The following is a 23,591-nucleotide window of genomic DNA, read 5'->3' as shown; positions in this document are numbered from 1 at the left end:
TTATCCGCGCCATGACACCATCAGTGGAGTACATTACACTTCAGGTAAACGGCGTTTTCACTCAGTCTCAGTCAGGGATAACACAAAGACGTGTATACCTATACCAATGAATTGTACAGCAATCATACTGACTCACTGTGGAAACAAAACACAGTGGCCCCTCAGTTTTCACGCCTTGTTAACAACCCTTCCCAGAGTGGCCCCTGAACACTTAGGTATCAGGAAGGTGACAACCCATCCATAATCATACTGGATGGCAAAAGCTGATTGTCTTGTACGGTTCCGTCTGATCTTCTGAAACAGTGCACAATCCCATGTTTCTGCATGCAACAAACATGGCCGACTTTCCAGTCTATTGTAAATGCATGTAGGATAACGTCCTTTACTGTGCCTCAAATCAATGTTTAACGAAACACACACATAAACGATTTACACACATTGTTAGTCGTTAGTAGTCAAAAATACGCTATGAAATATTGGTACTAACCTTATTTGAGACTTGAAAGTATACGCGATTGTAAACATAGAATTGTCACCAGACCTATGACGTGACCATTTGCAACGCGCATGCGTAAAGTTGTTCTGTTGCTGATAGTGTTTTATACAAAACTACTAGACTGAAAAGAAATAATTTGGATAGAAATAATTTCTAAACTCAGGGGCAATACATCGATTCTACTTCTTTGTGTAATTAAAAAACTGTCGATTAAAGAACTGTTCGTAAACTTTGATAAAATATCTATGTCACAGTTGCTCATCCCTGGGAAACTTGTATGATCCAGGGCTGTGAGACAGGCTTCAATATCGCATACAAGGTCACTTGGACGTTATCACATACAGACTCGTCTAACCTATGCAGGCACCATTTTGAACACCTATTTTGCATTCCTGTCTCCTCCTCATGCAATACTTGTATCTAAGCAACAGTATTCCATCCCTGTCCTGAGTTTCGTCCATGAAACAGTACCAACATTATTGCAAGATTTCCAGCTGCACATGTAGCTATTGCCTTTCCACGATTGTGTTTCGGTAACCCTATTTCGTGTTAAAATCCAAAATATGCTAAATTTCATATTTCACAGATAATTGTTATGTTTTTCAGCAGCCCGACGACTAGAATTCAAGCGAGACATTTCAAAGGCGAGGTGCGCATATTTATCATGCTTTTCCTGAATCTTGGTCATCACATTGCTGACAAAAGGGACAGAAAATGACAAAAAATAAATTCAGTGGCCTTATCAAAAAGGACAAAATGAGGCACTGCAGGCAGGTTTGGTTCGTTCTCAGCTCAGAGCCCTTGCCCCTTTTACATGCAGCCCATACAGCGAATTATATCTCCCAGGAACCGCTGCCTTCTCGAACCCAGCAAGAACTTTCCGGAGAATGTGTAGATTCCTGCACTGTCAGAAGGGTCGTGGTCCTGGCAGTAAACACGGGTTCTCTCCCAATGTCAATCAGCAGATTGAGAGGTACCTGAGCACCAAGAACAATGGTGAGTCGAACAACTTAATTCTTCGGATGCACGTGGCTTATTGTAAGCGAGGTCCGCATATTTGACATGCTTCTCCTGAATCTTGTCAATCACATTTGTCTAAAAAGGGACAGAAAACTCAATCATATACATACTTTCACTAGTTTAATAAAAAAGGACAAGGCCACTTTTGTTGGCTTGGATACGTCTGAGGCTGTATAAGGGCTTATTCCAAAGAATTTTACAGTTGTCATTTTCCTTGAGGCCCTCCACATATTCTGGGTCGTATTATGGTTGAACCACAAGCATTGCAAAGACGGTAATAGAACGACGGTTGCATGCAATTACTTCACTTAGATTAGTTGTCTTCGTGCCAACGCTAGGAATCCTCTGACTGTTGGACAGACTCGTGAAAATCTTTACATCATCTACATTTCATATTTACATTTTAAAATCACATATTGAGAAGAAAGTGACTGGTCCTTACCAGCAACCAGTAAATCTTCTGTTTCACTTACTAGACCAGCCAGACGTCATCCAAGCGAAGAAGTCGGAAGGGTTGTTCTTCTCAACACACGGCACACATCAGTGCAAGTTGATATGACTTATATCGCATACTGTTCAAACCTCACACTGACACATGCATACATTACTGATGTGAGAGGCATGACATGCATTAATAGCCTTACTGGCAACCCGACAGGTTTGTCACCTAAAGCAAGTTGTGCTGAAGCGTAATATACTTCCTCGTACACAAATAGTTGAGCAGAGTTGAAATACCCGTGTTCCCGGCTGGCGTGGGGGTAGATATACTGGCGTGGGTAGATATACTGGTGTGGGTAGATATACTGGTGTGGGTAGATATACTGGTGTGACATCATGGCGGATACTACACTTGTCTTCGTCTTGTGTGTCCTTGCACTTCTGATCGCTGCCGCTGAATCTAATAATGGTAAGTTGAAACTTCAGTACTTTATGTCTCTGGGCTGTGTTGTAAGTAGCAGTAGAACTTTTGTAGATACTCCATACACCATGGTTCCTCGGTACCCAAAGCTTGACCTGCTTTGCCCACATCCCACGTTTCTAGGAGGTAGTGATACAGATGCGACATTGCTCTGTGTGTCGGGAATCACTGTCACGGTATATTTAGGACCAATTTGTCTAGTTCACCTGCATCCAGCATGGCGCAGCATTTATGCCATCCGATCTGTCCATCCTTCCATCGGTTCCTGGCATATATTTGTTGGAGACAACAGTTAATTTGGAATGTAACAATATGACACAATTCAGGTTAAAGCAAGGACGTGTTATATAATAAGGACCTGTAGCCTATATGTAATTGTTATGAATATACAATCGCAATGACACAATTCAGGTTTAGCAAGGGAGTGTTATATAATAAAGACCTCTATGTAATTGTTGTAAATATACAATAGCAAAGACGTAGCTCCAGACAAACAAGTCGTATTTCCCACTTGCGCATTAAATTACTGAACTGCCTTCATAAAGCCTTCATGGACCCAGTCGAAACCTACATCACAATGCCACAGAACCCACCTATCATAGCGTACACTGCGAATCTATGATATGGAAATATTATGACTCACCTATTTAAGACATACTTCTTTATGTTAATCAGGCGTGACTGTTTGTTAACGAATACACTGTACATTCCTATTATTGTCACTCTGAATATATATGTTTGTATATCAATATATTTGCTGTGATAGAGACAGCCACACCAGAATTATCTCCGTGGTATTATTTACAGAGTGAATGTATATACTACAGGTACAGTATAGGCTGGTTCTATAGGAACCTTTTCCCTGAAGATAATGTTAATGAAGGTACATTCTGATATTAGGTCCATGCAAAAAAAAATAATGATGACGGAAATAAAAATTGGGTAACGAATATAAAAACATTGCTGTTTAAACCTGGTTTTGGTAATGCAGGTTCGACACACACACACACACACACACCTCCCCCCTCCCCCCACCCCCTTTGAAGATAACTGGCTCCGCCTATGCAGATAGTGATAATGTTCAACTCGCATGTAGTTTTTGACGAAATGTGATGATACGGACCTAAACAGCCAGCCAAGATATACGAACTTAGCCTTGTACTTATATCTGAGGTTAATATCCAGGTCGCTTATTACGGCGAAACAACTAAATGCCCCAAAAGGCGTCGATTTAAGAATTATAATAGTTATTTCTTCATTTTCAGCGACAGAAAAGATAATGTTTATCACAGACAGCGGTGGAGCTTTAGAAGTCAACGGGAGCGTGTACCGATGCATCCTGGATGGCAGGTCCAGCTGCAGTGTTCTCCCGATCCACACCCCCAACCCCAGGTGCCCTGTATACGACCCTGTGGAGGACTACGTCTACTGGTCCGACTATGCTCTCATGTCTGTTTGTAGGGTCAAGTCTTCAGGAGAAGACTACGAAACGTGGGTGAACGTCTCCAGAGGTAAGGATGTAAAGATATTTGATAATTACGAACTTAAAACAAATAAACTCACCAACACGTACCTTCCAAAGAAGCCATCTTAATTTATTGAGGTAAACACTGTGATGTTGAGAGAGATCACCCCTCAGATCAGCAGATGTGTGTATCGTATTTGTGATTGTATTTAAAGAATTACTATTTTGGTTCAACTTTTTAGGTTTATATGGAATGGCCCTTGATCCCGAACTTAGGGCAATCTTTGTGTTCGACCTTCAAAATGATGATAATAGCTCCTTGTGGAAGATAAACATGGACACAAAGATCCTGACAAAGGTTCCGACTGAAAATTCACTTGTATGGGGAATCGCTATCGACACTCGGAACAAGTAAGAATTACAGTCAACTAAAATTGAAATAACAGATTCAAGCTAAAGCCGTGTAAATTAGGTATGCCAACAATGATTTGACAACCGGCGAAAAGCAAACTGTTGAAATACTCTTTTACATTGCAGGAAGTTGTTTCTAGCATTTGCCACAAAAATCACAATGATGAACTACGACGGGAGTGACTATGTCACCCTACTAAACAAAAAGAATGGCAATCATTTTGGTATGATGTTTGACATGGAAGGTAAGTACACACGTTTTGCTGTTTAGGCGGTTACATATTCAACCTTGCCCAGAATCCTTGTCTTTCAACATCTGCGGATGTGAATATAAAAAACAATTAGAGAGTCACATTTTTTAGAATAAATCTTAAATATCTCTAGGAAATCACTCCGTCAAAGAAGCTGATTTGTCACTCTTGTTTTTTACCAAAATAAAAAATAATAATAACTCGAGCTGGTAACCTTTTCGATGTTTTGTTGGGTTCATTTTTCCTTTTAAAGATATTATCTAAAATAATATACAGATGGATTTACAAAGCAGAGAATGGGTAGCTACAGATAACCGTGTTTTGGACTCGATCTATCCATTACTACCATAAGGTTTGTTTTAAAAGGCCCAATCCTCAGTGCAAGACCCAGAAATATACTAGCCACATAAAGAAACTGTGCACACAGAAACTTCCTTCAGAATTGGAATACAAAACAGAAAAGACGAAATGATGTAGACACTTTATAAGCCGAAGTATCGGGCCACAACAACATGTCAAAAGAACATGAACAATATCCGTAACGATGACGTCAGAAGTTCAAAGTTGAGTAGGGGGTCACACGACGAAGTCACAAAGTCAATAACGGGTATGACCATCATGCGCTTGATGCACAGCAGTGCATCGACGCTGCACAGAGGCTACCAAATGATCATTGAAGGCCTGGGGAATGGTTTGGGACGTGGTCACTGCCGTCTGGAACCTGTGTCTGAGATTATCACCCGAATCCATCTGTCCTGTCTTGGCGTCGTTACTCGGGGACGCCCAAAACGTGGGTGGTCGGCGACATCATTACTGTTTCCATAACAACTGACCAATGCAGATATCGTGTTATGATGGCATTGGAAATATGCTGCCACCTGTTGTTGGCTCATGCCTGCTCGAACCATTCCAATGGTTTCGTGACGTTGAGCAGATGTTAATTTTGGCATGATGTGCATTTGAATTCTCATGTGAATTTGTGAACGCTTGAATGACCAAAGATCAAGCTTTCGACAGTGACAGCAATTTCTGAGTTTCACATGTTGTGTGCAGCTGCACAGGCTGCATGTGCAGTAACACATTGCAAGTCCATAGGCCACCATCAATGACGTCACGTCGCCTGGCACCTGCATGCGCGTTTGAATGTCTCCAATACTTGCTATGTTCACACCTTTCTTTATGTTTAAGACACTGTCTGTCTATCTTTATATTTTCTGTGTGCACAGTTTCTTTATGTGGCCAGTATACAAAACGCCTCCCAGGCTTCCAAAGATGTCGTTTTTCTGACGAAAGACTTGATGGTCCTTATTTAGCTAGAATAATACTGGACAAGTGATTTAGGTTTATTGCTATTTATCAAGTCAAGTATGGCAGCTGTCTCAGATACGAACACGGCGTCTTCTGTCGCAGGTCACAGACTGTACTACGCTGATTCTTCAGTGCTCACTTTGGGATCCCTGGACTTGGAGACGAACGTTACCACTGTGTACCGTAACGACACTTTATATCTGTCTGTTCATGAGTTCGAAGGTGTACTGTATGCTGGGCCTTTTGGAGACAGGTAAATGTTACATGGAGCCTCATATGTAATATCCATTACGTTGTATTCAGACACAGTATTGAAATGCGTATGCATGTTTGTGGGTGTGAGTGTGCGCGCTTGCCATTAAACAATTACGGTATATAATTTTCAGTCACAACAATAAACATGAACACTCTTTACTGCCAATAAATCAGCTGTTTTGCGTCACTGAAGAAAAAATAAATTATCATTCATTAACGGAATACCAATTGCATTATAAATATGTACACGTTCAGAACGATGTTGAAACTTACCTTTCGTCTACAAGACAAAATATTGCCATGAACTGACTATTGAATTTCCTTACAGGGGGACAGTGGATGTACTTCCTGGAGGCTGTGGGCCACGCTCTTATGTGTACTTTAACACATCAATTCATGGAGGCATACGTGCTACTGTCTTCAGGATATATGGTAATGATATATTAGGTAGACTCAAGTTAAGCGTATATTGTACATTAGTACATTATTAAGACATTAGTACATATCTTTTGATCTGCTGTGGGCATACGTTGACAACTGAAACATTGATTGTGGATTTACTGTAGATCAAGACGTGTATCTCTGTCACACAGTGTTAACGTACTGTATATGTGTATGTTCAACAGGTTGTCCCTCTGGATGGTTGATCGTCTGTGTATCTCTGTCACACAGTGTTAACGTGCTGTATATGTGTATCGTTCAACAGGCTGTCCCTCTGGATGGTAAGGTTGGCTGTGTATCTCTGTCACACAGTGTTAACGTGCTGTATCTGTGTATCGTTCAACAGGCTGTCCCTCTGGGTGATATGGTCGGCTGTGTATCTCTGTCACACAGTGTTAACGTGCTGTATCTGTGTATCGTTCAACAGGTTGTCCCTCTGGATGGTTGATCGTCTGTGTATCTCTGTCACACAGTGTTAACGTGCTGTATCTGTGTATCGTTCATCAGGCTGTCCCTCTGGATGGTATGGTCGGATGTGTATCTCTGTCACGAAGTGTTAACGTGCTGTATCTGTGTATCGTTCAACAGGTTGTCCCTCTGGGTGATATGGTCGGATGTGCATCTCTGTCACACAGTGTTAACGTGCTGTATCTGTGTATCGTTCAACAGGCTGTCCCTCTGGATGGTATGGTCGGATGTGTATCTCTGTCACACAGTGTGAACGTGCTATATCTGTGTATCATTCAGCAGGCTGTCCCTCTGGCTGGTATGGTCGGCTGTGCATCTCTGTCACACAGTGTTAACGTGCTGTATCTGTTTTATCGTTCAACAGGCTGTCCCTCTGGATGGTATGGTCGGCTGTGTATCTCTGTCACACAGTGTTAACGTGCTGTATCTGTGTATCGTTCAACAGGTTGTCCCTCTGGGTGGTATGGTCGGCTGTGCACCCGGGAATGTGGGAAATGCTTCAATGGAAGTGCTTGTGACAACATCGATGGCCATTGTGCAGATGGGTGTGACACTGGCTGGATTGGCGACACGTGCACTACTGGTGTGTATGAAGGAGTTATAATAGATAATAGTACTGATTATAATAAACTTAATTCCAACAAATCGTTCAGAGGCGCTCGGGCAAAGGCACTGTGAAAACGCTGTGTTATTAGCATTCGCTCGAGCTGTTCGAGTTAGCGTCCACTTGAACATGGGTGTTGGTTGCAATGTACGATGTGTACGGTCCTCAAATCACAACTGCACAATTTGTGTTAAACTATAGAGTAACGATATAAGTCTGTGTTAAAGTACAGAATTACGACAGCATCATCTGTTAAACTAAAAGGACACAACAGACATCTATCCGAAAGAAGTACGTCATGAATGTCGTCTGAGTTACACTATAGAGTTACGACACTGATCTGTACTAAACTATAGACTGAACACAGTGAACAATATCAAGCTACAGAATTACGACAGTGATGTTTGTTCAACTACAGAGTTGCGACGGTGTTCTATGTTTAGCTAAAGATTTACGACAATAGTTTTTGTTGAGTTGCTTTCTTATCTTGAACAAAGATAACATCCTAGTCTGACGTTCAAATTACCTGATAAATAATTCAGGCAAAGGTGGTGAGCGTCTTTAAATGACTGAGACATGGTCATGCTTTACCGCAATGAATGATCGGGCCATCAGCATTAGGTTTAAGTTGGGTGCACGGGATGTTGTCTTAAATGGTCTGAATGTAGGTGGAGGTATTTCAGTTTTTGTACCTTCCTGGTGCTCACCTGTCCACTAGATCTGATATGACTCTATCGCTTTTAGTACCTAGACGATATGAATATGAATTTAGTGTTTTGATTATCAGATTTGAACGATGGCTAATCAATTCGTCAGAGAGATTTTTACACATGGCGTATTTTTTGAAAGCATGTCCAAATGGTACCTACGGCGAGCGCTGCGGGAATCTGTGTGACCAATGTGTTGGCGGCGCCCCCTGTCATCCCGCTAACGGCACGTGTCAAGCCGGAAACTTGGTACAAGAATTATATCATGAAGGTATAAACAATGAAGCTAGTTATCACGAAGAGGTTTTTATTACACGGCTCCGTCAGCGTTGCTGGGTTCTATGTACCTGGCAGGCGCGTAGCAGAATCTTATTCAACTAAGGATAAAACTTTGGTGTCAAATTGCTATTATTGGTTTGTATTACAAAGGGGGAAGCGAATTAGTTGGAACAGTGAAACAAATGCACGTGCGGTACGTTATGAGCGTTAACTTAGACCAACCTTACTTGTTCTCGGTTTTTCATTTAATGTGCATACCCCCTTGTAATACAAACCAATAATAGCGATTTGAAACTATGACCGTTTGACAAACAACTTTTATCGCAAGTTGAATAACATTCTGAGATTTTCCATGTTCAATTGGAAAGGTAAAATTATGAGGATTCGCAATCTTAATTTCTCTATATCCGATTGTACTTTTTGGTTTAAAGTAAAATTCATCGGTAGTTTTTTTACTGCAAACTGACTATACTGCTTTGAACAGTACCCTGGTCAGTGATGTCCACCACTGTGGGGAAGCTCTCATCGGTGTTGTCTTGGAATAATGATAAGGACAATGATGGCCTTTATTCACGCTGCCTGTGAGGAGCTATAAGCTTGACAGTCATCTGACTTATCCCGCCGGGTACCCATTCACGTGTGTCAGACCACGTGTGTCACGAATGCTTTGTTTGGGGTCAGGACGGAAGTCATAGAAACTCTCAGGAGTCAAGCTGCCGAACACCGTCAACACTGACTCTATGTGACCAACGTTGTTTAACTTCAACTGATTTGTGACCTTGGCTGTATGCACACGACCACACCATCTCCTGGTTTTGTGGTTGTTAATATGTCTACCTGTCATTTGTACTGCAGATTGGAACCTTGTTGTCTGGGCGCTGGTGTCTGTTTGTGTCTTTCTGGGATTGGTTGTGGTGGTTCTCGTGATCCTCCTGGTCAGATGTAGAAGGTAACCATAGAAACCAATATTCTTTCATTAAGGTTAAAATGTAGGGACCCACAAGAAGGAAGAGTCAAGTATTTCATTCAGTTAAAACCCGTCGTGATATTGCTCGAATATTGCTAAAAGCGGCGTAAAAGCCAACTCACTCACTCACTCATTTAGTTAAAATTCACTTTTTATATATAACATAAAGTTATCAAATTAGGAGCTATAAAATCAGGATGTAATACAGTTTTGGCATTGAATTGAATTATGTTCATCAATCGAATATTTGCTTGCCTGTCAGCAACGAATACGAGTTAATATTTTAACAACTTGTTTACAGAATGGTCGTGACGAACAAGCAAAAGAAGATAGGCGTTACTGCTGGTGCCGTGAGAAACCCCACCTACCAGGATGACACGGGAGATGCAGGAGATGACATAACCAGTGTGACCCATCCGGATCACGTGTACGAGAAGATGGACAATGTGCAGCCCCCTGTGTATGAGACGCTACATGCTTGAGAGGCACAATAAGCCATCCCCGTATACAGACGTAGCATGTATTGGGGTTCATATTGTGTAAAAGCTCATGTGCCACCCCAGTGTATGACACATTACATTTGTACGGGGTCACATTGTATATATATATATATATATATGTATGAAATACATATTGCGACGTCACAATATATATGTAATGACGTCATACTGTAACTGCTACAATCTCCCTGAAGAGTAAAGAACGAAACATATTGGGGAAAAAGGCATTCTGTTTTTATTTATCTATGTGATATATATATATATATATATATTAGTTTGGATATTAGTTTGATCTGTAATATAGCCATTTAGTTTGAACATTTACTTTGATATGCGATGTAGTCATGCAGATTAAATATTAGTTTGATATGTAATAAAGCCATTTGCTTTGAACATGTATTTTGATATGAAATGTGTCATTTAGTTTGAACATTTATTTGGATATATAGTGCAGCTATTTGCTTTGAACATTCACATTGATATATACAAGTAGGCTATTCAGTTGGAATATGTATTTCGTTATGAGGATGTGATTTGTTAATTACAATGTCTCATAATTAACTTTTAGTTAACATGGGTCACAAATATTTGAGATGCTGAATGTGGATTTGAACTTTCGTCTTGAACTTGGGCTATGTAATGTCACCTGTTGAGAGTGGGCTGATGAGTTGCCTCCCTTTGTTTGGTTTGCTTCCGGTCGGATTGTGGAAGCAGTGAGAAGATCGTAGCGTGGCATGGCTTTTGCTAGAAAAGAAACAGAACTGTATAATAGGTATATAAGGGATGGTTGTTGATGTATGGGGGATGACTTTGGATTTACACCCATCTGCATGCTAACATCGACGTTTCAAGACCTACCACTCAAGAGGCTTCGTCTACAATGAACTTTCAACAGCTGTCTTCAATCAATACATCTGTATTTAGTGGTAATATCAAGACTTTGGTGAGTTTTGGGATGTCAATTTCACAATTGTTGTATTGTTCTTCTTGTATACTTGTATTGTTATTCACAATAAAGAAGTCGACATCCATAAATCTTGATTTTCCAATAGTATTGTATTGGAAATCGGTACTGACATTCTTTGTAGCTATATATATTCCCTATATAATTGAATATAATAGACGTGATTGTGTTGTATTTTGCTGGTTTAAGGGGATCTCACAAGCTTTTAATCTCAGTAATTTCTAAAAGAAGATTAGCATATATTCCTCAGGCGACAGTAATATTCCACTACCTTCGGTCGGAATCGTACTGTCCGATGATGTGATCGTATTTTCATAAAACCTACTTTGAACCGAACCATCTCCCTGATCGTGCACCTGATAGACTGGAATTCCATCTCGTTAGTATCGTCTTTATATAATAAATATATCTTCTGTCCATGTTTCTTGATAATCTGTTTAAAAGATATATTTGATACGGATCAGCCTTATTCGACCTCCACCTTAATACTTCAGGTACTCTTGGGTAAGTCTTTACCTGACTCATCCTTATATCTGAAGTGTTTCTATAATGTATTGTGGCTTAATTCTTCTTTACTGATCTGACCCGTGAAGATCCAGGTTAGAATTGATCTTCAGTAACCAATGCTTGTCGTAAGGGGCGACTAACGGGATCTGGTGGTCAGGCTCGTTGGCTTGGTGGACACATGTCATTGGTACTCAATTGCATAGATTGATGCCGATGCTGTTGATCACTGCATTGTCTGGTCCAGACTCGATTATTTACAGACCACGGCCATATAGTTGGAATATTGCTGAGTGTGGCGTAAAACTCACTCACTCACTCACTTCTTATTGATCTGTGAGATCTGTTTTCAAAGTCTTACAGGATATCCAGCTGATCATGAGTGTGAATGTTCGTCAAATATCTGTACACCGTGAGGTTCTGAGGGTCTTCATTCTGTGAGAAATAACATGTACCAATGAAGATCCAGGTTAGAACTGATCTTCAGCAGCCCATGCTTGTCGTAAGAAGCGACTAACAGGATCGGACGGTCAGGCTGACTTGGTTGACACATGTCATCGTATCCTGGTTGCGAAGGTCGATACTAATGATCACTGGATTATCAGGTCCATATTCGACAGTTTACCTATTTCGGAGCGTGACGTTAAACAATGACCAAACACTATAGAACATAAACTTAAGTCTTTTGACAACTTGATCTGCGGCCATTTGATTAATGTGTACTGGTCGTAGACGTCGTGAAGAAAGACTGAAATAGCTGTTTCCCCTGCGTTGACACACGTGAGCCAAGTCCGCGAGGGTGAGGGTTTCTCGGGGAATAATTTAAGCCTGCTCCCCACTCATAGTGACCTGGTGTCACGTTCTCTGCGCGCATTCTCACTTCATACATGTAGAAAGGTCTTTCGTGTGTTGAGATAACATATCTCGGAGCTATTGCATTGCTTTCAATTTTTCACAAAGGCAGTCTATTTATAGCACTGACTTTCCTGGTTGATTGCCCTACAAATTGTAATACACTTGGTCTTGTATTAGTAACTGCACATGACCTTGTTAGCATAAAGTCAGTCCCTCATTCTCCCTCTCCCCGACTCGATCCCATCCCATCGGCTTGAAATGCTATTTTCTTATATTTCATTCTCCAGTTCAAATATTTAACGCGACTAAGAGATGAAGTAGTTATGTTCATATGTAAATGTCGCGATTATGTTTCTCCGCATCATAAATGATATCATGTACGAATGCTGTACCTTTTCAATGTCATTATTGGAAAATACATATACTAATCATCAATTTTGATTTCATTATTATACCAGACAGACTTGCTCGCCGTATCTTCATCAGAAGGTAAACCATCATCTCAATACATCAGGTGCATTGACCTTTATAACAAAACTTCCTTCCAAATGTTATAATTAATCTTAAGAATAACCTGTTGTGCAATATACGCTTCTCCAGCCAGGTAAATGTAGGCATTAACTACGAATTTACAAATGATACCCATATGGAATTCCCATAAACCCATCTGTTAATCCTGCTTAGTTTCACTGCAATAATCATTTCCACTCCAGAACAGTAATGCCACCATATTTTGGATTTTATGAAATGATAGTCCTTTGACTTCATCGGGATAAGATGTCTAGAAGTGAAAGCTGTTTGATTGAAATTCCGCCATCTTACTTAATGTCACCATATTCTGGTTGTCATTATTGTCCTTCTGACTTCATTGGGATTAGATTTCTTGAAGTGAAAGGTTTTCACTGAAAATTCCATCATTTCGGCTTAATATTCCAGCAGTGAAAAGATCACAAAGGGTATACTGGTGTATATCTTTGTGTATGACTGCGCATGCGTGCTGCCCTTTGACATGGACACGTTCAGTTGTGACAGCCGGGCGGAAGTCAAGTTAAATTCATACAATTTATTTATAGTCTTTCACTTGCTGGACACTCGTTAAACAACGTACAGGCGTCTCTTTCCTGTACTGTAGTAAGCTACGTGTTCAGCTGGTTATACGTTCACAATTACTCTGTTCAATTGATGTCGGTCAGAAATGGGTAAAACTTTACACCGCTTTGAACGATGTTACGTCTATAAACAATTAGCAACTTGCCATTTAATATTTCAGCATATATGTTCCCTAAAAGTTGGAAAGTTTCTTTCATGGATGTTGCCATCAACTGTGGCTTTAACAACTGGTAGCAGCTTCGGATTAATCGTTGGATCATCTTTGTTTGTTGTCTAGCGTCGCACTCAGCAGTATCTCAGTACATGACGGCGGTATGTAAATATTCGTGTCTTGACTAGATAATCGAGTGATCAACATCATGTGCATCGACTGTGCAATTGGGTTACGATGACATGAATCAATCAATATGTGTTCCTGACCACGCAAACCCGTCAACTTCCGCTTACGACAAACATGAGTTGCTGAAGACCAGTTTTAACCCTGGTCTTTGAACATCTTTACAAATGTACGATGGTTCACATCTACTCATTTATCACAATGACGCAGCACACTTTGGAATGTCACACTTACTAATTAACAGTAACACTGATGCTTCCGTTTAAGGTAAGAAGGCTTCTTCTTCCCTCCTTTCTTGTGACAGGTGGCCATGAATGAGGTTGTGTAGGTATAGAGGCTAGATGACCTATCTGATACTGTACCACATATACCATGGAGGTTGTGTAGGTATAGAGACTAGATGACCTATCTGATACTGTACCACATATACCATGGGGGTTGGGTAGGTATAGAGGCTAGATGACCTATCTGATACTGTACCACATATATCATGGAGGCTGGGTAGGTATAGAGGCTAGATGACCTATCTGATACTGTACCACATATATCATGGAGGCTGGGTAGGTATAGAGGCTAGATGACCTATCTGATACTGTACCACATATATCATGGGATCCACTGCCTCTATCGATGATCACCATGCATGGCAATCACTGTCTTGTCTGGTGGAAACTCAGTTCTTCACAATTTGAGAACAGGTGGAAGATTTATGCCTGCGGTATTAAACAACAAACAAGGAAAATGATGCCCACTGCTCTACCGGAAACACTCTTTATGGGTGAAGGTGAAGGTCACAACACGGAAATGTCCACACACGAGGAGATGCTCTTCACCAGAAAGAACAACACACAAATGTTTAGTTTGTAGTTAATTATTTAGTAACTCCGTACAAGGCAACCAAACAGCAAATAAAAGACATGATGTGGGACAACCGTCGTCAGTGTAATGCATTACAAAGAAATGTACCTCTAATCAAACATCAGTCAAACTATCGTTTAACGTGGTATGATAGTGACAATTTTGAACAAATATTTCATCGGTGTTTAGAAAGAATACCATGTAAAAAGTCCTATAAACTGTAGAACAAATACTTGATTTATCTTTACACAGACAATAATCGTTACAAAATACACAAGTTTAAACTTGGCTGAATTCCGATGCAATGCAAAGAGAGATCCAACTGAGAGAATGTTGCATGATCTGAGGTAGATTACTTTGTTTACATAGTTTGAAAATTTGATGCACCCCTCTTGAAACCAAGGCGAGAAAAGTCGGCGAAACGGAATAAAATATATGAGAATATTCCTTTCTCGTGCAGACATAATTGGTTTACATGCAAAAGTCTGATACAATGAATAACACATCCACGAAACACTTCAATGTGCCGTTCGGGAAAATAGGTAAAAAATTCATACTTGTTTCGGCATGGATATGCTATGGTCTATTTCTGACTTATCTATTAAAGTTTTATCTAAGATACTTCGCTGAAAGATCAAAGGCATCGGGGGATAAAGTACACATTTTGTATTACGTCACACTGTATTGACGTAACTACGCCATTCTCGTCTGTCCCCTCGTTATCAAACGTACCCTTGGTAACCGACGTCACGATGCATGTCAGTTGTCATCGCCTCGTACAGTCACCTACAGTAACCTACTTCGTAGCACCCCGTTTCATGGTTTGCATAACACACTGTTAAAATGTTAAATCACTCGAACGTCCTCGTACTTTCACTATAATAGTTCAGGGCAAAAGCGTACTTGATTGCACTATACATTGGGGTTGAGCGAACTGTATTCCTGAAATCATGTCCCATGAAGAAGCACGACATCTTCATTCTCGAAACGGAATGAAAACGAATGAAGGTTGTCTTTTTGTTCATAGGTAGTTGTATTAGATGGCCCGGCAAATCATTCATAATTGTACTTCAGGCTACTTCAATACTTTTCCATAACTCATTATTTGATTTAATTATTTATCGTCATAATAATTTTCAAAGCCTTTTCTCATATCAGATGCCAAAATGTGACATTTTAATACTGAATGCCTTTGCCAATCAAAGAAATATTGGGATAAGCCAGTGAGGATCATATGAATAAAATATATACTTATGTGACTAAGAAATATTCCAGTCCCAACTGATAACGGACATTATGTAAAAGCCCGACTTGGTCGACACAAGTCGATGGACCAGTGCACATGTGGATCATCTACATAGATTCTAAAAACAACACTGAAGCTAGTAACTAACTGTAGGAACAAAATGCATGAAAATCATTCGCTTTTTTCTGTTCCTTTTTTCCATTATGAGTCTTTTTTTTTCGTTTTTGTTTGTTGTTGGCCTGTTTCCGAACATACACTGATCAAGGAAAAATAGTGTCTTTGTTCAGTATAGCTATCTATAGGCACAGACGGTCCTTTGGCTAGTGTCGCGGTCTAAGGCGTATTTATACCTCGTGGAGTTCTTCAGACTCTCGTTTGTGGGTACCACCTGTTTTGGACAGCATTAGCGACATATATTTGTTACCTGTTTCCGAACATATACTGATCAAGGAAATATAGTGTCTTTGTTCAGTATAGCTATCTATAGGCACAGACGGGCCTTTGGCTTGCTCCCCAGGATAAGGCCTGCTTAACCTCGTGGAGTACTTCAGACTCTCAACAGCGGGTACCTTCTTGGCTTTAGCTGCAAGACCTTGCTGTATGAGAGGGGTGGTGGTGTGTTTTCACTGTGACAGTGACCGACAAAATAGTATCTCTGTTGGCACCACCACACCACCCCCAAAAATGCTTGGTTTTTTTTGTGTGTTCTATTTACACTTTTGTTTTTCTTCGAGTACAGGTATGTACCATTAAGGACCGTTTTTGTTTCGTGTTTGTGTTTGTTTAAATACAGGTATGTATCATCTATGGATCTCTACAATGACTTCTCAGAGTCATGTGGAATTTCGTCCTTCCTGGTGCTGACCTTGGTCTGCGTTTCTCCGCTTTCCCTGACAGCTGATCTCCACTCGGCAGTTGCCAAGGACTTCACCATTTGCCACAGAATCTGAAACAAAGGTGAGTGAGTGAGTTTAGTTTTACGCCGCTTTCAACAGCAATATTACGACCGTGTGTATAACCAGTACATTTCCAAGTGTAACCGAAATTCTAATGACGGTATTGCATACACAAAATAAATGCCTCAAACAATTGTACTTTTTTTACTGGTCTGGTCAAACACCACCTGTCTTTCTAACATCTAAGGCACAAAGAACAAAATACTATTAAACACAGACAAATTTGCTTAACGAGTAAAACTGACATAATCACTTCCCAAACTACCACAATATGTCTCTAAACGTGCAGACCACATTCACGCTTCTCGAACCTGAAAACGTTTTACTTTTTTTTGTCAAAGAATAACTTATCCTAGATATAAACACATAATATAACATTTGGCAGGAGATAACTCTTGGTAGTGGGATTCGGGCAATTAAAGCATCCCATCCTGTGAAATCAACAAACAGTAGAAACTACACCATCCAATAAAAACAGTTAACTTGGAAGAAAATGGACCGGGCTCTGATCATGAATAATTGATCATGAATATAATATCAAATACTACCACCGACACACCGAATAGGTCGGGTACCCATGTGCTGGCAATATGAGTGTTTAGTTCATTGCGCCTAACTGGCAGCATGGATGTATGATCCCCAGGGAGTTTAAAAAGTATCGGAAAGTACGATAGTGTCCTGTGAACGGGGATAGTGATGTACGTAACGCCGTGAGTAGGCAATGTTCCTTGATATGAGCACCATATAAGAGGACTATTGCTATTACTATTTCTTTTTTACACAAACCTTTTTTTTCACATTGGCATTTATCGAAAAACAGTTCAGTTTATATTCAGCTGATCTCCTTTAACAACAAAGTGAATTTGAAGGACTTGAATAAAATGTCTTCTAATCTTTCAGTTTGTACTTACTCTGGGCCTGATTCGGGTCTGCCGGCTGGACGATTAAGATAATGTTGATGTTCACGTCCCCCATGTCTGTTTTCTGTATCCGAACCTCATTGTTTGACCCAATCTGGGTCACGTTCATGTCCTTCGTCCCCACACCACCTACCTCGTTTCCGGCCATTTTCTGGGGATAAGTACAGTTACATAAACGGCGATATCCAAGTTCTAACAGTGTACCTTCTTTTCTTCTGAAGTGACAGCCTGTTTTCCTAATAAAGGATTTGACCAGCTTGTGTAGTCTATTCTTATCATTGTCGTCACTATTTGACTGCTGCGCCCTGTTGAACCCGCCTGAGCCGACATTCGAGACTGTGAGGATGATTTAGAGATTTTACGTGCGCTTTCCGACATTTCCAACACGGACACATTGCTCGTACGCGTTTGGGTTTTGTTTTCAATTAATTCTATTTTAAAACAGCTTAAGCTTCAAGATCGTGGGTACATATTTTTTCTGTAGTAGGTTTGTTTGATCATGTTAACTCCGTGTTTTCGGTAACCTATCACCAGAATCTTTCAGTTGTCGCGACATACATATCTGATGAACTAGGGCTCGGCTACTCAGGGAGTTTTATTATAGAGTTATTCTTAAAAAGAGACCCTTTCCTCATGTAAATTTGTTGAGTTGAGTTATGTTATAAACTTATGTGGTGATGTCCTGAGCTGTACGTTATGGTATATTGTGGTATTCTATGTTAAAATGTTGTGTGTTTTTTTGTTAGCATGCAATGTATACATGTTATGTTATAAATGTATTGTAACAATATGTCGACACGTTCCACAGTTAGACACAGTAGGATTTAATAAATTCTGTTTGTTTAAAATAAATTTGGCTTTTGTTAGCATCATTTTAAGATTCTGATTTTGTCTTTTGCTCTTTATTATTTTTTTAGATTTCAGCATTGATTTGAGTTTTTCATCAAGATGCACAAATGTGTTTTTTATGTCCTGGAACACATTTGGGTTCAACGGATTGATACAAAGCAATTACTTTTTCCTCATAGGTTTGTTTCATCGTTCCTGTATGTATATATATATATATATATATATATATACACAGAGAGAGAGAGAGAGAGAGAGAGAGAGAGAGAGAGAGAGAGAGAGAGAGAGAGAGAGAGAGAGAGAGAGAGAGAGAGAGAGAGAGAGAGGGGGAGGGAGAGAGAGAGAGCGGGGCGATTTACGTTTGAAAAGGTGAATGGGGTTTAACGTGAGGTAGCTGTTTCGTTTGAGCTACATAGCAACACACATATTATAGGCGGATGCAGAGGGGGTTGGGGGTGCTCCCCTCTTTTGTCCTGAAAGTTGATATGACCATTGAAACTCTCTCGTGAAAACGATGAAACTGAACTGTGCACCCCACCTTTCTCGAAATGCTGTATCCGCCCCTGCCACATATATGTCCGACTACCCGTATTTGTCCGGACTTCTGTAATTTTGTGCTTGTCAACCGATTTTTACATTAATAATGCACTCCAAATTTGTCAGTTCTTGGGTTATTCCCCTCCCTCCGAATGATGGCGGGGTATAGGTAGAATCTTTTGAGACGACGCAGACAGGTGTTTGAATAGCATTCTGGTTATCACTGACTAGATCAGGGTCCCGATTCACAGAGCGTTCGTAAAGTTACGACAGGTCGTAATCTATAGTTTATCATAGGCTTACGAATGTCATAGCGCTACGAATGTTTTGTGGATCGGGACCCAGAAGCGACATTTATATATATAATGCCCCCATTTCACTGGGCTACGACCTATCAAGACTACCCCGACTAGTGCCGATTCGTCACCTACGATGTTATCGTTCTAAATCGGCCAGTTTTGTATATATTTTCCTTTTCTATGCAGTATCTACGGTAAACCTACGTAATGGACTGTGAACTTACGTGTATAAACGCCGATAACACTGCGATTGAGCACCCATTGTTGATACTGTTTCACCCAGTGTTGGCCGATTGGCTACGTTTAAATCACGTTTCTGCGGCGATATATCTACGATTCACTCCCTATTCCTCACGATGCTCACCGACACAGTGATGTTAAGCTTACAATATCGAAGACTCATTGCTGTAATTGCCGATAACACGCGAAGATTACCGATCGACGCCGAGTAAAGTACGTACATAATTGCCTAGGAAGACATAAAATCGGCCTCCAAACCACAAAATGGACCCGATTCTGGGCTATAAAAGCTGACGATTACAGCTGATTCTAATTATCTAGCAACCTGCTCACAGCTGCACAACTACTTCTTCTGCTGCAACAACGTATGGGACTCGAGATAGATATCTATCAATACAGAAGAAACCAGACACCAAGAAGAAGAAGAAAACAGAAACGGTTTTGGGTACGTCCGTGGTTGGAAAGAAGATTTCACTTATGAAACTATGACAATCTCCTATCTGAACTCAGATTCGAAGACACGTCTTCTTTCTTAAACTATCTGCAAATGCCTCCTGCTATGTTTGATGAACTGCTTAATTCGCTGTCTCCTAGACTTACCTGGAAAGACACCAACTTCAGGTTAGCTCTGCACCCTTGTCTGTTAGCAGTTAGCAGTTACCATAAGACACCTAGCCTCTGGAGACAAGCACCCCTCCCACTCAGAGTGTCAAGACATCCCAAAGCCATCTTTCTCCTAAAGGTATGCCAAGCCATCGTAGACCACTACAAGGATACAGTGATTGCATGTCCTGTCACTCAAGGGGATTGGAAGATCATCTCTCTGGAATTCGAGCTGAGAAGGAATCTCGCTCATGCTGTTGCTGCCCTCGATGGAAAACACATCGCGATTCGTAAGCCACATGGTAGTGGAAGCCTCTACCACAACTACAAGGGTTTCTTCTCCATTGTCCTGTTGGCCCTTGTAGATGCTAATTACAGATTTCTGTGGGTGGACGTCGGAGGCCTGGGTCATATGTCAGATGCACAAATCTTCAATGCCGCAGAGTCGAAGGAGTGTAAAGAAAATGACAACATATGCTTGCCCAAACCTGAACCATTGCCAAATAGTGATCTGGATATGCCTTACTTCATACTTGCAGATGATGCATTTGCCCTTCGTCAAATGAAACCCTACTCAAGAAGAGGTCTGTCAGAAGCTGAACTGATTGCCAACTACAGGATCTCCAGTGCAAGGAGAGTCGTAGACTAAGGCTTAATCTCTGAATATATATAATTTTGATAGTAACAAACAAGCCCATTTATATTGAAAAGGAGTCCTAGGGAGACTGAGGAAATCTAGACTTGCTGTATTTAGGGCTTTAGCACAGCAGAGAGGGCTTGGCAGTAGGGGAAATAATGTGGTTCAGGGACTGTGAGACAGACTAGGAGAGTCGTTGAGAATGCCTTTGGTATTCTTGCAAATCGATGGCAATGTCTTCTCAACACTTTGCAACAGGGTGGTGGGGTGGGTGATCTAACCCTCTTCCTGTTGGCTGTTCTCTTTGTTCTTGCCATGTTCCAATGTTTTCATTACAGCAGTTGCAATTGGAGTGATGTTGACTTCGATCGTCTGTGCTTATATACTTTTTCTGTCAGTCTGATGTGAATCGTGCAAATCGTGAGTATAGCCTGAACATTATGTAAGTGGACCTTGTCTTATTTGGGAGGAATCGTGCTGATTCGTGGCTTTTGACAGCTCTGCTTTGTTAGGCAATTAGCTTTTCGGTTCCATGTTGGAGATGTATTAGGCGTTAATCGTGGTTGATCGGGTGTGAAGCCTGGCATTACGAGGATGACACGTGGCCGTTTCTGCCTCTCAATAATGGTAGAACTCGTTCACGCTTACTATGCAGACACACTCACGTATCTTGCTTATCTCTGCCGACTACTCCAGGTATATTTCCGACATTATGCAATCGCTGGCGATTTTTTTTACAAATGCAATCGGACCGATCGCAGCCCAGTGAAATGGGGGTATTACAACATAAGAACCCGATGAAGACATTTTTTAAAGAAATATTCCTTGCAATATATTTAGCAGTGTCAGCTATGACAGCGCACCGCTCAAACTGTCATTCTTTGAGCTGTAAAACAAACGATTTATATTGTCTTTTTTCGTGTGCTTTGTACATCTGGACATAGTACATAACAAGTTGAAGCTAGTGCTTTTGCGATTCCGTATGGAATCCTGGAAGGGACATTGTCGCGTTGTCGCATTGTCGCGTTGTCGCCCTCTCAAATACAAGCAAAATTAAACAAAACGCGACATGTGACATCGCAACAACGCGACATTTCGCCCATTTGTCGCATTGTCGCGATGTCGCGTGTCGCGTTTTGAATAATATATTTTTTCATTCCTCCAAAGGGCGACACGCGACATAGCGACAACTTTCAAGGTCAAAATATGTCGCGTTGTCGCGCATCGCCCTATGTAAGATGTGTATAAACAGCCTAAAAATTTACTAAAACGCGACACGCGACAATGCGACAACGCAACATTTTGATGAAATGTCGCGTTGTCGCATTGTCGCGTGTCGCGCTTTGTTAAAATATTGAGTATAGTATGTATTATAACATATGACTAAGACGCGGCAATGCGACATATTTGTCGCATTGTCGCGTGTCGCGTTTTCGCCCTTTTCGATTACCGGTGTGCATGTGTAGAAAGTCAATTAGTCTACGCATGCGCAGACAATGTTATACTCTATTTGAGACTAGACTGGCCTTTTGTTACCTCTAATGGTTTTTACAATGTAGTAGTGCTCGTAATGGCAATGGGGCTGCTTTTCTTGAACTTAATGGAAATCTTTCATTGTTGCTTCATTATTTTATATATTGTAACTGTGTTTAGCCAATCAAGTGTGTTTTAGCAGCCAGACAAATTATTAGCGCTACTATTCATTGTAATCACGGCACACGGTGGCCCTGTCATTCAAGGCGAGGCAATTTGCTATGCAGGGTTGTGTCTCTTAGTCACACTAGATAACTATGATCATAGGTTCGAGTCCCAGCACCATACATATTCATCACTTTGAACATTTCTCTTATATCAAGCTCACAGGTTGTGAAAAAACTCAAATATTGTTAAAATTCAGGCCACATGGGCATAAACATCAGGTGAAGTCCTCCAATGGGTCACTATGTTCGACAGTGTGGCTCCTGACAGAGTTTCATGGTACAGTCCTGTCCGACGCTGATGAATTTGTCCGACATCTGCCTCTGTTCAACCAGCAGTGGATGGATACCAGGTAGAATGAGATGGTAATATCACTTAACCATCCAGCACCTCAAAGACAGTTTAGGTCGGCTTTGAACGTGATATTCTACTTGGGAAAACGCCATACAAATGGACTATTATCATTATGGTATTAGAAACGATGAAATCGCTTAGCAGAGTTGCGTACCCTTGGAGTGGCAGAAACCAACCCTCCCTCTCTCACTCCGCCCCGCTCTGCTCTTCTCCACCCCGCTCTTCTCCGCTCCACTCCTCTCCTCTCCACTCCTCTCCTCTCCTCATCTCTCCTCTCCTCTCCGCTCCTCTCCTCTCCACTCCACTCCTCTCCTCTCCTCTCTTCTCTTCTCTCCACTCCTCTCCTCTCCTCTCCTCTCCGCTCTTCTCCGCTCCACTCCTCTCCACCCCGCTCTTCTCCGCTCCACTCTCTCTCTCTCCTCTCCGCTCCTCTCCTCTCATCTCCTCTCCGCTCCTCTCCTCCACTCACTCTCTCTCTCCTCTCTTCTCTTCTCTCCTCCTCTCCTCTCCTCTCCGCACCTCTCCTCTCCTCTCTC

At 41.1% G+C, this 23,591-nt stretch overlaps 3 protein-coding genes across 6 annotated transcripts; all 3 read left to right on the top strand.

Moving 5' to 3' along the window:
* The first annotated feature begins 2,264 nt into the window (after nt 1-2,264).
* Nucleotides 2,265-4,232, top strand: LOC124280680. The gene is made up of 4 exons (XM_046716677.1): nt 2,265-2,423; nt 3,701-3,946; nt 4,143-4,188; nt 4,229-4,232. Exons 1-4 carry the CDS (start codon nt 2,351-2,353, stop codon nt 4,230-4,232), a joined length of 369 nt encoding a protein of 122 aa, XP_046572633.1. The 5' UTR covers nt 2,265-2,350.
* LOC124280483 (multiple epidermal growth factor-like domains protein 10) lies at nt 4,178-10,197 on the top strand. Of its 4 annotated transcripts, none has more exons than XM_046716423.1 (8): nt 4,178-4,311; nt 4,438-4,556; nt 5,973-6,123; nt 6,454-6,557; nt 7,480-7,617; nt 8,488-8,616; nt 9,480-9,573; nt 9,893-10,197. In XM_046716423.1, exons 1-8 carry the CDS (start codon nt 4,235-4,237, stop codon nt 10,071-10,073), a joined length of 993 nt encoding a protein of 330 aa, XP_046572379.1. In that variant the 5' UTR covers nt 4,178-4,234; the 3' UTR covers nt 10,074-10,197. The 4 variants fall into 4 exon arrangements, with proteins under 4 accessions (XP_046572379.1, XP_046572387.1, XP_046572394.1 ...); XM_046716431.1 differs by having other exon boundaries at nt 8,488-8,619; nt 9,483-9,573; XM_046716438.1 differs by lacking the exon at nt 8,488-8,616.
* A 10,113-nt stretch (nt 10,198-20,310) lies between these two features.
* On the top strand, nt 20,311-21,015 carry LOC124280671. Its single transcript, XM_046716667.1, has one exon. It carries the CDS (start codon nt 20,311-20,313, stop codon nt 21,013-21,015), a length of 705 nt encoding a protein of 234 aa, XP_046572623.1.
* The last annotated feature ends 2,576 nt before the right edge of the window (nt 21,016-23,591 follow it).

This window comes from Haliotis rubra, unplaced genomic scaffold, assembly GCF_003918875.1.
Source record: "Haliotis rubra isolate DU_JTF1 unplaced genomic scaffold, ASM391887v1 Scf1077, whole genome shotgun sequence".
Taxonomy (NCBI): Eukaryota; Metazoa; Mollusca; class Gastropoda; order Lepetellida; family Haliotidae; genus Haliotis; species Haliotis rubra.
Note: the sequence above shows the minus strand (reverse complement) of the source record. Positions and strands in the feature narration are given on the sequence as shown.